At 41.6% G+C, this 13,236-nt stretch overlaps 1 protein-coding gene across 2 annotated transcripts in view; it reads left to right on the top strand.

Annotated features, from left to right (window-relative positions):
• The window catches only part of THSD7B (thrombospondin type 1 domain containing 7B), a 557,432-nt gene that overhangs the window by 528,811 nt on the left and 15,385 nt on the right, over nt 1–13,236 (top strand). For both annotated transcript variants that reach the window (XM_068949257.1, XM_068949258.1), the window contains 4 exons: nt 3,009–3,150; nt 4,599–4,714; nt 5,201–5,318; nt 12,093–12,238. In XM_068949257.1, the coding sequence (XP_068805358.1) occupies nt 3,009–3,150; nt 4,599–4,714; nt 5,201–5,318; nt 12,093–12,238 (522 nt within the window). The remainder of the gene's footprint in view (nt 1–3,008; nt 3,151–4,598; nt 4,715–5,200; nt 5,319–12,092; nt 12,239–13,236) is intronic.

Raw genomic sequence — 13,236 nt, forward strand, 5'->3', positions numbered from 1 at the left:
AAGAATTACTTGAACAGAACTTCAGTTCTCTTGGAAGATCAGCAGTAGGTGACAGCTTTATATCACTTTCTTCATTTGCAAGAATATTCAGAACCTGCAGCTTCTGTAGTCTTGTCCAGATCTTAGTTAGTTCTGTGCTAATTGCTTACTTTACTCAGATCATCCTCTTTTCCTTTCTTTTGCTTCCTTTTCTGTAGTATTGCTGATAACGTTGTTTCTGTCCTACCTCCTAAAAAATGTAACTTACCATCAGTGTTGATTATTTTTTTTTTAAGATCCAAATTCAGGACTGGATCCATACAGTTATTAGTGATAGCAGTGATGATAATGGTGACGTGGTATCTTCTGACTGACATGCATCTTGCACCCTTTTCTTCTGTATTCCTTGCTAATACACTCTGTAACCCCCCACTGGAAATAATCCTCCTTTTTTTAACTTCTGCTGTTCACATCTCCCAGCTATTTAAAGTCTGTTAAGCCATTCCTCATTTTTACCACAGAGCAAATATTTAATTCTTCTGGGCTGAAGTTTTTGAAGGATCCTACAGGAATTGTGCACCCAAGCCCATCGAGATGCCATGGCAGTTGGATCCTCGGCTCCCTCTTGCTCCTTTGAAAATCCTAGCTTTCATCTTTTGCTTTGCAAGTCATTCCCTCCTGCTGCTTATTCAGTTCCATATATATTTGGCTCAATTTTTTACATAGTTAACTTGAAAGAGTAAGGCCAGAAAATCAATTATAAAACTAAATTGACTTCTCAATTGACGTAAAGAGAAATTCAACAAATAACATTACAGGATATTAGTTACAGTTTGCAGACTTTGAATTCTTGTGTGTTCCCCCCGTCCTCAGCTTGATTAAATGAACACTTTTCCTACAGAGAGTCTTTATTATTCAAACCCAGGAAAAGTGGGTTGCTTATGGTATAAACTGACTTCTGAACAACATGGCTCATCAGCGCGGTCTGAACGGCAGCTTCAGACTTGGCGGTAGACCCGTCATTCATTTGCTCACTGGTGAGCATGAGATATGCTTTGACACGTTTGAATCACGGCCCTTTCGCTGTTCTGCTCCCCACTAGGAAGACATCAGAGAGGGAAAATAGTGCTGCTGCCCAGTAGATCTGGGTGGCTGCAGGACAGGGTGTACGTGTGCTGCGCAGAGTTGCATCAATACCCTGTAATCGAGCACAGCAGGGTGCGTGTTAGGCGGGGGGGGGCATACTGTTCTATTAAAAGAAGTCGCTTATCTACAAATGATGCGTATTTTCTGGCTACAGGTCCTTATTTTGAAGGAAGCAAGAGCAGATATTTCAGAGCTACTTCTTTCACAGCATTTATTGTATTGATTTTTTTTTTTTCCTCCCCCCTTTGGTAACATAATGTAGAAAAACAGTAATTAGGAGTAAGGAGTAGCTACTGAGATACTTTTTTTTTTTTTTTTTTTTTTAATTAGCAAATCATTTAAGTTATTAATCTTCATTGTGAGGATGAGCAATCAGATTAGTGGCCAAAAAGGTAGTAAACTATTGGTAAACACTTAGCATAGGTGTAAATTTCAGATGATTAAGAATAATTGGTTATTTTAGCTGACCATGGCAATTTGAATAAGATTGCCATTTAAAACGATTTGACAAGCGATGTATCGGCAATAAGAACATAACAGAATGCCCGACACGTAGCATAAGCCTAAGGAAAATAGGCCTTGCCAGCTTAGTTTTAAGACTGGACCAGATCTCTTCCTGCTTGTACTGATATTTATTCTGTTTAGTTATACTATTATCTGTGCAACTAATCCGGTTTACAGCAGTCTGAGATCTAGATTTATGCTGTAATGCCATGACATTTCTTTTTAATATTCACAGTAAAGGAATTATCCATACTTTCGCCCATGCAGAGTTTAATGTTTGCAAGCAGTTGCATGTTAGTGCATCTGCTTTTTTAAATTGTTAGTTAACTTTTACATTAAAATGCTCTATAGAAAAACCACATTTTAAATTTCCAAGCATTTATGAAAATAACTTATCTCTGCTTGCAGTGTATTCTGGGCTCTCCTGCTGTTCTTGAGAAATCTTCGGTCCTAATGAGAAACCGTTAGGAGTTAAACGGGTCGTTTTGTTCAGTAAACTACTCTGAGTAAGGGTTTTTTTCCATCAGGTTTTCTGGGACCGCTCGTGCGTTCCCGCTGGCCTGGGCTGCGGGAACCGCGCTGCGTTTCCGTGGGTCCCCTTGGACCCCTCTTCCTAGCCCAGCCTTGCGGCTTCAGCAGCTGTTCTGTACTCGCTTGATGACGTCGGCTTCAGAATAAGCTTATTTAGGCTTTTCTGTGATTGCGTTTAATGAGACACAACAGCTATCTTTCATGCTCTTCACCCCCAATTAGCCCTGTCCTGTGTCACGAGCATTTAATCTTTAGAGCTCTGGAGGGAAGGCGGAGGGGCCTCCCTCCGTTGGTTCGCTTTCACGTGAAAACGCGAACAAGCAAATCCTGGTTTCCGTGCGCGGTCTGACCTCGGCACGTACTGTAGCACGCGCTTTGAAGAGTGCCGCTGTCCTGTCGACAGCATCGTAGCTGGACAGCAAACGTCCGTCCTGTAAATGGAAGATTTGCTATAAGATCCGCTACTGCTTAGGAACACGTTAGTAGTGCCCAGAATCTTCAGAACGTTTTCAGCTTGTGAATAATGGTCCTATCGTTATTGCTTTATAATGATTCAGATGGTCCTGCTATTAAAGATTTTTTTCCCACGTGATACTAAATATTTAAACCAAGGTACTTAGGCTGGTACTGGTATGTGGGTAGAGATTTTATTTTTGACTCGGGAGAACGTGTGCGCAAATACTAATCGTCTGCTCTGTCCCACCTCGCAAGACGTACGTCCTTCGTACGTTCTAAATAGCTTTAGAACAGAAATATAATCCTCACAGTAGATGTGAACGTAACACCCCCAGCCCGTCCACGTCTGTATTATTCACTAAGGTCTCTCATACAGTCCGTCGCTTTTCTAGGTCTGTGACCCGAGCGTTATGCAGTTACGAACCCGACGAGTGCTACGGTCTTCGGTCACGACAAAACCCTGCCCTGAAGAGTCACAAATGAAGCCGTGTATTCTGAATCAAAATTGCTTCCAATATCAATATAACCTAACAGGTAGGTATAACTGTCCTATATGGACTTAGCAGGAAGACTTCCAAAGTGGCACTTCTTGCTAAGTGATATTAAATTGCAAATTTACTTTTACTTTTCCAAATACCTATGTATAAAAGACGCTGACTTTCACCAGTTACATATTGAGTTTTATTTGCTTATGGTGTTTGTTGCAGCCTTGATGTTTGAAGAGTTACGTTGAAACATCAGTGATTTCGCTGAAGTTAATTACAGGCCTACGTTTTTACAGATTTGTAGATAAATGCGCGACTTTATTAAAGTTGTCATTACAGATAGACCCCCAACTTAATTTATTTTATTTCCACTCTATTATTTTCAGTGGCTTATCAGCAGAATTATTTACTCCATTATGTTGTTGTTATATAGTTACACTTATAAGTTCCAGTTAAAAGTTCCATATGATTCCAGTGCAGTGAATATTGCCAACAAAAGTGTGATTTGCAGGCAACATAAGTTGTGTGGATGGCCATGGATATTTTGAGAGCACGTTCTTCAGAACCTTAATTAAAAACAATTAGCTCTGTTTCAAACAAACCAGAAAAAACAGGGAAAACCATTTTTTCTTTAACTAGTTCAGATAAATGAGCAAAACAGAAACTAAGATCTAAGATGAATGTGGGGATGAGTGGGAAAGGGAGACCAGAGCAGGAGAAAGTATTAACATATGTGTCTGCATAGAAACGGAGTCAGTCTGTTTCTTGGACTTTTATTTCAAATAGCATCATGATGTCTCTTTTTTTTCATCGTGTTTCAGAAATGAAGTTTATGTGTTCGTGTCTGACAGAGGTAGAAGACACAAAGTATTGTTTTCCTTTCATAAACTTCCTATTTGTTGGTGGTATCTAGGAATTTTAGCTGTTTTTGATAGGATTTTTGTTCATTTTAATGGTTTCCAGGCATTTTTTTTAGTTGTATTCTGAACATCCTAATTTTGGACAAGTAATAAGACACTTTTTTTTTCTACTAGAAATACTACTTTTGTAAGTGTTAAAGCTTAGTTTGAAATAATTGAAAGCTTTACTTTGAGACAAGAACAAGATTAAAATAGTGTTACTCTTCAGAAACTTCCATAGCTACTTAATCAAAGTGAAATTTTTTTTTTCAGACAATGCAGTCTTGTACATGCGCCAACTGGATTTAACTGATACACTTTATCAGCGTTTAACAGTTTTCTACGCAGTCTGATGTGTTAGTTTCGTTACAGGATATCTGAGTGCGAAGCCATGAATTTCTTATCTGAGACCTGCTCTTTTTTATTTATTTATTTTTTTAAAGTAACTTGCTTTTGTGTGTTTTGTTCGCAGGTTTGATGCAAGCTTACGTGGTGAAGTGCCACGTAAGGAAGAGATAACTAGCACGCTGAGGATAGATGTGAAACTGAGTTCTAGCTATGACCTGTTGGACTAAATCCTTTTGCTTTGCGTTTCCAGACTGGAGTACGTGCCAGCTCAGTGCGAACGCGACCTGTGGGCAAGGAGTTAGGAGGCGCCTTTTGAGCTGTGTGCGCAGCGATGGGAAACCAGTGCATACGCATCACTGTGAGCAGGTGAAGCCGAGAAATACGGCAGGGAAAGGTTTAAAGAATACTTTCATTTCTAGAAAACTGATGTCTTCTGAAGAGCATCAAGACACTATGAGTCGCAGACAAATTGTCTTTATTACTGGAATTGCAGGAATCGGGTCACTTAAAGGAACAAAAAGAGCTCCAGCATATTAACGTGCCCCAGTGCTCCCCTACTCAAAGCGGTGATTTTTAGTATGAGGGTAAGGCACCTGGCACGTGGTGCTTACAGGTCCTCTGTTGTCCAAGTGGCACCGGCAAAGCCAGTGCCGGGAGATTTTGACCCATCAGAAGTTTATGAATAGTGCTCTCAAGGTGAGACCCGAACACTGAGGGGACTTTTAGATGTAAAAATCTTCAAAACGATCAACCATTTTACTGATTATATCCTGTGGAAAATTCCCTGCAAGTGGCAACACTGGAGTCTTGCCGGAGTTGCTACTTGTATTTAAATTTTTTGTTTTCTCGTAGCTCAACTTGGAAAAGCCCGTGAAGATGAGCGCCGAGTGCCTCGTGGCATGCGTCGTGGACTGCCGGCTCTCGCCGTGGTCCGCCTGGTCGCAGTGCTCGCACACCTGCGGCGCTGGCGGTGAGTCCGCACCTCGCCTCTGGCCACCCTTTCGCTCTGTGCCTTGGACGTGGCCCCCCAAACAGGCGCTCCCACCTTAGTTCCCATCCTACACGTACTTACGCAAATCCTAACAAAAAAAAAGGTGGAAGAGCAGCATACCTTTCTGAGCACATTTAAAAAGCGGAAGTGTTGCTTTGATATATGGTAAACCCTTCAAAAATGATCTTTGGAAAGTCAAGTATTTCAGCAGTCCAAGAGGTTTTTCTGAAGTGTTGGGTGGGGTCTTTTTTTTTTTTTCCTTTTTTAACAAAACAGGCTATTTTTCAAATTACCTCAAAATGAAGAATGCAGTTTAGGAAACAAGTAGACAAAGGCCTGAAGTATTACTTTATTAATAAACTTCAAAGTTGGAGAATTCAGTCACAGGAAAAATTAACCCTGAGATATGGGGAGAATTTGTACTGATTTATCAGAAAAGCTGATGAGAGTTACAGGATACTTAAAAGTAAATAGATAATAACTAAAGATCCTTTATGCAGAGTTACTTTTAGTAAGATAATTATGTTGAAGAAAAAAAGTTAAGAATATTGTTCATTGTATGAGTGTATGCCTCTGTCTTCATCTTGTAACCACAGCTCGCTGAGTGTTTGTATTATTCCAGTAACTTCAGCAAGGCTTTTTATAGTCAGTAATGCTTACCAGCATACAAAAAGGACCCTATTTAATTTGATGTGATTTTAAAAGACCCCTGAGTTTAGAAACAAGGAAATGCATTGTAGATTTTATTCAAAATAGGCCTGTGACATTATTTCCCAAGTTTCTGATGTGATTTAGACATAAGCTAATCTTTGGAGTACATATTGTGGCTCTTGAATCTTAATCAAATTCACTTAAGGTCAAAAAGAAAAAAAGTTCTTAACTTCTACAGTGCAATCCCTTCAGATGGATTTCGGAGATCAAAGCGTGTTACAGAAAAAGCTTAATATTTGGATTAGTGGGGTTCTTTTTTCTGATGAGTTTTTAGCACTCTTATTAAAATAGCTTCCAGTGACATAAATGAGTAATTCATAGCACTGTTTTACCAACAATACACTAAGAATACGATTAATTCCAAATATTAGACACTTCAGAAGAGATTTTGAAGGAAAAATATATTCATGTTGCTAAATGGACTCGTATTACTTTTCGAAGAGTTAAGTCATTTGCTCGATCTACACCTGCAAAAGCAGGTTGTGGCTTCTTGGTGGCTTTTAGCGTGCTAGCGGGTTATCCAGTGGAGCAGTGACTAGCTCATGCTATGTAATGGCTGAAGGTTTTTCCATCCTGAGCTCTTACACCGTATAGTCTGCAAAGCGATGTACTACTACTTAAGTCAAGGCATGCCTCACTTTCTGCTCCCAACCCTCAAAATGTTCATGCAAATCCTAAAAACTGATTGAAGAGCTGATGGTTCCCCATTTCAGGAGTAATTTCAGGAGTAAACACTAACTTGGTCTCCTAAGTCAGAGTCGGATTTCTGCAGAGTCCAGAGCCGACTGAAAACAAAAAGCGCTCTGCCAGAGCAGACCTCAGCTTTTCTGTGAACGTCCTTGTTGTAGGTCCCAAAACTTGTTAAGGCTACTCGAACCGCATAGTCGAGCCCAAACACAGCTCAGTTTGAGTCACCTTCTGGTCCACCAAGAGCACAAAGCTGTTACGCTACCAGTTAGCGAACAGGCTTGTATGATTCAAGCCATAACTTTGCGTCATTTCAAAAGCTGGAGACACCAGTTGATGAACCTGCGTCAGCTAAGAACCTGCAAGAGCTGACTTAGACACCGGGTCGTGAGGAAGCTGAACTTTGTTAGGTTCTTCTCAGTCATCTGAGTAGCTTAACCAAGAGTCTTCCGAATCTCATCCCAGAGTAGGAATAGTTAGGAATATCAGTGATACAAAAAGTACTTTGTGTCAGTTTGTTCCCCACGTTATTCTGAATGTGGTTTATGTTACTGCAGCCCCGATGCTGAGCTGAGTTTTGCTGCGGCAAGCATCAAGCGTGGAGTTGCATTGATTTCAAACACCGCTGACTGAGGCACCTACCTACCCTGTCGTGCAGCCGTGGCCTTTGTGCCTTTCCCACCGCAGAAATGGAGACACTTTCAATTTAGTTTCGTTATGGTGTTCCACTTGGTTAAAAATGCCACTTAATGATAATATTAATAAAGAAGACATTATATATGCATCCACAGGTGATATTTCACAGTTAAATACAGTGAGGGTTCCCTGCCCGCATCTTCAGCGCTTGCAATGCCTAGAAAATCAACACAAGTTTTTCATTGTCATTTGTGAGAATAGGATTAAGCCTCAAATTAGAGATAGAAAAACAAAGGATGACAATAAGGAAGCTGTGGGAATAGGCTGTAGTTAAACACTGATTCTGCTTTCCTTTGCCAAATAAATAATTGCACACTGCTTGATAAAGCTAAAATGTAGGACATAAATGCTCAGTCCTCAGGAATAATTCACAGTGAATCATTTGCATGTGCTGCTACTGGCTCCACTCTTTTCCCTCTTCACTCAAAATAAGATTCTGCTTCTCAGGCTTTTCCTGGAGAGTGTGTGGAGGGCCTGCTGAAGTGCCGTAAATGACTTCAAAGAGAAACGTAATTTAAATATCATTGAGATCAAAATTTACTGTTGCTCGATTTATGCTTTCATCTGTTTCTTGAGCAACATAGCTAACACTTTTATTTCTGAGTTTCTTAACGTTTTTATTCTGGCCATCGCTTCCAGTAACTTGGTTTGCTATGATATATTTTAATGGCTGGTATCATTTTTTTTTTTTTTGCTCAGGTTTTATTTTATGGAACGCTGCATCAAAACATGATGTGGTGCTACTGTGTATGCGGCGCTGACATCTAATATGGTTCTGGTACACAGCAGCCAAAGGGGAACATATTGATTTTTTTATAACTGATGATGAGTCAAGTAGATCTCTCTTTCCTGAGCCTACGGAGGTGTGTAGCTTGTAGCTATGGGCAGTGCCTGTTCTGGATGCTACTTAGTGCTCGAGGCTGGCATTGCTTTATATATTAGAGTTCCTCATAGTTGCTGCTGTACCGTTATGAAGAGATTTATAATACCATCTTAATGGATGATGCTCTAAAGGCCTGAATCAAATTTACTGGAACGGCGCTTGTTAAGGATTGTCTCTGGCAAACAGCGTTTGCCAGTCCCTGTTGCTTTTGACCTGACCTAGCCTGATCTACGTTGCGTTTAAGGAACGTGGTCTCTGCTCTGGTCTCGTGTTTGCGTAGTCGGTTTGCATTTTATAGGCTCTGATCGCGCTCATTAAACAGATTAAACACGTCGGTAATTTAGACTGGGATTAACCCTAGCAGAAATTTTAATCGTCTTGGTTTCAGCTGTGTAGCATTGCTTTGCGAGGATAAAATACAAAGAATGGCAGGAAATTTTTCAGTTAAAAATACTGTCTTTCTGATCTGAAAATATGACCCTGTGCTTTTGAGATGAAATTTTAGCTTCTGATCCCAAACAGGTTTTCAGTGACCGTTAACAGCATTAACAAGTCCAGTGTCTTTTTCTCCTTTGAAAGTACTGAGAAAATTGAGGATACGAAGGAAAACTTCACACTCTCAATTTTCAGCATGCTTTCCGTCTTAATTTTCATATCATTTAACTCTGCAGAGTGGATGAAACAGAAATGTGGCTGGTTCGTTAAGAAATGCTTTATCTATTCCAGAGTTGGTAAAGGAAGCAAGCTGAAATTTCAGACGTAGTGAAATTCTAGCCTTCATAGATATTAATAATAAATAGAGAGAAGTGGAGTTTTTCGGCTACTTGAGTCATGACGGAGCACCAAGATAACAATTAAGGTATGAGGGGGAAAAAACTGGAGCTTTAAGCGATGCACTGCAGTGATTGTACCCAAGGAAAACGGCCTTTTCAGTGAAATCTCTTGCACTGCCCTTCCTACTTTAATGATTTATTCACAGCGTAGCAAGAGGGGTGCTAGAAAAATGGGTCAAACACCAGCTTTCCATCGTAAATGCAGTGAATTTAAATGGTTTGGATAACTAACTGTTGGAAAATAAAACATGAAGGAAAACACAGTTGTTAATTCCTCCGAAAAGGAAAATAGTGTTTTCCAAGCAATGACCTTTGCATTTATGCTTTGCTAGAAAGATGTTAAACAGGATGAATAAAAGGGAAACGATTTCTCTAGTTTAGGTAGCTTGATGAACACCTAAGGGTTTTAAGTCTCTCCTAATGAAATAAAACCTTTTAAATGAAAAAGATTTCCTTTCCTGCAGCAGCCTGGAAGGGACATTGGGGGCGCTCGGCCCCCTGCCCGGCTCGGAGGTGAACTGGGGGTGCCAGGACCTCCCCTGCCATCCCTGCAGGGTCTCTAACGCCCACAGCTGCAGGCTTTGCGCAGTTTTTCAAGGTGCCTCTTCCATCGCTCATCCTTCCTTAGAATTTAGAAAGCTATATGTGAATACCTAACCTGTGGTGTTTTTTTTTTTTTTTTTTGGCACGGCAAATTGAAGTTGCTCCTCGCGTTGCTCTCCCCAGCAGACCCGAGAGCGGTGAGGCGCCCGGCTGCGCGCAGCAGCAGAGGCCGGGAGCGTGCCCGCTTTCCCACGGGGTGCCGCGCGACGGGATCGCCGCGGCTGGCGGCAGCGGGGTAGGAGCTCTCCCTTGCGCTGGCTCCTGGCCGACCGCGGGAGCTGCTGCTTTTCCTTTGCTCGCAGCCGGTAGGATCTTCTCGGCCCCGTAAGGCATCCGGTTCTGTGACGGCTGAGCGCGCCGTGGCGTGGGCACGAGCTTTTATCCTCGCTTCTGTTGCCAACTCCCCAGGTCCGGGGGATTACAGTCGGGAGAGAAAGAAGTCTTCCAATGGGTTTAAATGGGTTTAAAAATAGAATTAAGTGGGTCAGAGTGAGAGAATAGCGTTGCGAAGGTAAGAGGCCATGCCAAGTTAGCTATCAGTAGCTTTTTCAGGTGAGTCTGCTCGTAACTTTTATGTGCCAGAGTGTTTTTTTTTTTGGAGTCACGTTATGTAGCCATCTGTGAGGGCGGTTGCTAGAAAAGTACCTTAAATCAGCTGTACTGTAGCTGTGTTTAAAAAGTGCCTACATAAACAGCCGTCAGGAGGGTCTCGGCGTGTTCGCGGAGGGTTTGCTCCCAGCGCTTGGACTGACTCGCCTCCGCTCAAGACTGGCTAAGCGAGCGCGGTGCAAACGGCAGCACTTCGGCGCCGTACGTCATCGCTTTCCCTTCCAGGGAGCTGGCAATTAGGGCTTGCATCGGTCTTGTTGCACGTGCCTGCTCTACGACTGAGACCCTTTTTTCAATTTAACTTTATTTATTTTTTTTAACTGCCCCTCACGTCCGTGTCTGTTGAAAGTCAAAGCAGAAATTTTATCCCTAGCACGATCTTGCGCATCGCACTGCATAAGGCTTTTTTTCTGCTCTTCTTTTTAATTGTAGTTGGGATACTAATTGAAACATTTTGAGAGAAAACATTCCTGGACTTAAATGGACAGCAAAGGAGAAGAAAATGGAATTGCTGTAACTTTAATGAATGTATTCAGCTTTATTATTTCAGAAGTAGCAACATAATTGCTTTTTCCATTCAGTAGCTGAAGAAGTTTTCACGAATAATAAATAGGATTTTAATGGAAATTGTAGAAGTGGTTATGGACGGTAATAGCCATTAGAGTACTTGCAATTTTCAAATTAGATGCACATAATTGGTCATAAAAAGAAAATTTCATTTGTTAAAAATCTGTGGAAACATATTGAATGTATAATGTTAGAAATGATGCTGTTATTTTCTTGTCATATTTAATAATCAGGATTTAGTCAAGTATTTAAATGTGTTGCATAAACAAATAGCTTATATTTGGAAAATACACAAAACTGTTTAAAAAATATCAATGACTGAACCACAGGATGGGAGATTTAGCAATTGCATCCATATTATCCAAATAGCTTTCCTGAAAAATTACTTTCTGAACAGCTTTTTACTGGTGGAAAAAATGAACTAGTAATAACGATAAGCCCACGTAACTACTCATCACAAAATCTGCCTTTATTTCTGTTGATAAGCTTCATGTATGGGATATTGTAGCAGCACTATAGATTTGTCAGCAATGCAGCAAGTCTCTATAAAAAGAGATGGAACTTATATATGGTGTTAATTAAAGAAAAGCCAAACTACTTTTAACTGCTTTTTTGTAAACTGTTGCTAATTCACAGACATAAAACGACAAGCTTCTGCCCATAAAAATCTTTCCACAGCTGCCAGTATTTAAAAAAAAAAAAAGGGGGGGGAGGGGGGGCACCCAGCGCGTTCAGCAGGGGAGTGCACCACAGCTACGATCATGCTGTGTCACAAATCAGAGTCTCCGTTAAAAACAGCTGCCTCACTTCTGTCCGAGAGCCTGCTGGCGTTTCGTGGGCCGGCCACGGTGCCGGCGCGCGCTGGGGTCTGCACAGACAGGTCTTTCCGAGGACTGGGACCTTAGCTGAGCGCCAGCCCCAACTGCTTGTCCTCTGTTGGGAGGTTGACGGTCCGGAGGAGGGGAGTTTGAGGCCGAAGAGAGAGCAGGGCTGTAAAAAAAACACCAGAGGGGAAAGAAGATTACAGAGGAGATGGAGCCGCAGAGAATGGCGAGGGAGGAGAGCGCCGGTGGGGAAGCTGCAGAGATGCGTCAGGGAAAGGAGAGGAAATAAAAAGAAAAGCATCACCTTGCTCATCTTCTCGTGTCTTCTCTCTCGGCACAGGCCAAGCGGTCCGTTCGCGCGCCGTTGTGCTGCAGGCGCAGGGCGGAGGAAGACCGTGTCCTGCTCAGCTCTCCCAGTACCGACACTGTCCCGTCAAGCCGTGCTACCGCTGGGCTCTGGGAGAGTGGTCTCCGTGCAAGGTGGAGGTACGGCTTTCTCTAACGCTCGCTTAGTGCTCCCAGCAATGCTGGGAGTTGATGTTAACAATAAAAACCGTGGTAATATGAGAGAAATGATTTAGGCTGCTGTTTGGAGGTTTGAGCTGGATTTTTTTTTGGTCATTGAAAGCGCTGATAAGATCCATGTTAAAGCAGGGAAAGTTCAAGAATGGCAAACCTGTTCACATAATCTTCCAGCCATCAAAAACTATTTATAACAATATGGGCTCTAGTACTGTGAGGTTATAGAGGTATTAAAGGAGATTTACGGAGTAAATGTGCTTGAGTGAGCATAGCCATGGCGACCTATAATTTAATTATATAAAATAACTCTAACACAAAAATAGATAGGCTAGTTTTCAGGAGAATTTTGTGGTTTTTTTTTTCCTCTTCCTTTTTTTTTTTTTAAAGTGCTCTATAGCAGGTCTCTCCCTACAAGGTGTTAAGTACAATAGTGTAAGTTATGGTATGAAATGCTGATTTCTACTTTCTCCTAAGTGTGGCTATCTTTTTAATGATCTAAAAATGGCTAGAATAAATTGCCATGTGCTGCACACACTCTCTACACCTCTGCTTTGTCAGCGCTGGAGTCTTCATTTTCTCACTACCCTTGAGTTGCATCAAGCTTTAATTGATTTTTTTTTTTCTTTTACAATTTTTCTCCTCTCCTTATCTGTTAGGTTGTGTTTCATATGTTCAAATATATTAGTAAGCCAGATTAAGGGGACATGAATCTCTTACACTGAAGTTTCTTGGGCAGACTGAAATCCACTCGGTCTGCATAAAGCCATCTTTGCAGAGATGCAGGTGAGAGAAATGTGGCTTAGTGGAAAAATTCCCTCTCTGATCCCAGGGTACGAAACCTCCGTGGGGATCTGTGGCTGCTTCTCCACGTTGCAGAGTATGGAAAATCAAGGCCGATAATGCACATAAAGAAACATCCCTTGTCTTTTGTGGCCTGCCCTCTAGCATGGTGTGGCCTCTTG

Source organism: Struthio camelus, chromosome 6 (genome assembly GCF_040807025.1).
Source record: "Struthio camelus isolate bStrCam1 chromosome 6, bStrCam1.hap1, whole genome shotgun sequence".
Taxonomy (NCBI): Eukaryota; Metazoa; Chordata; class Aves; order Struthioniformes; family Struthionidae; genus Struthio; species Struthio camelus.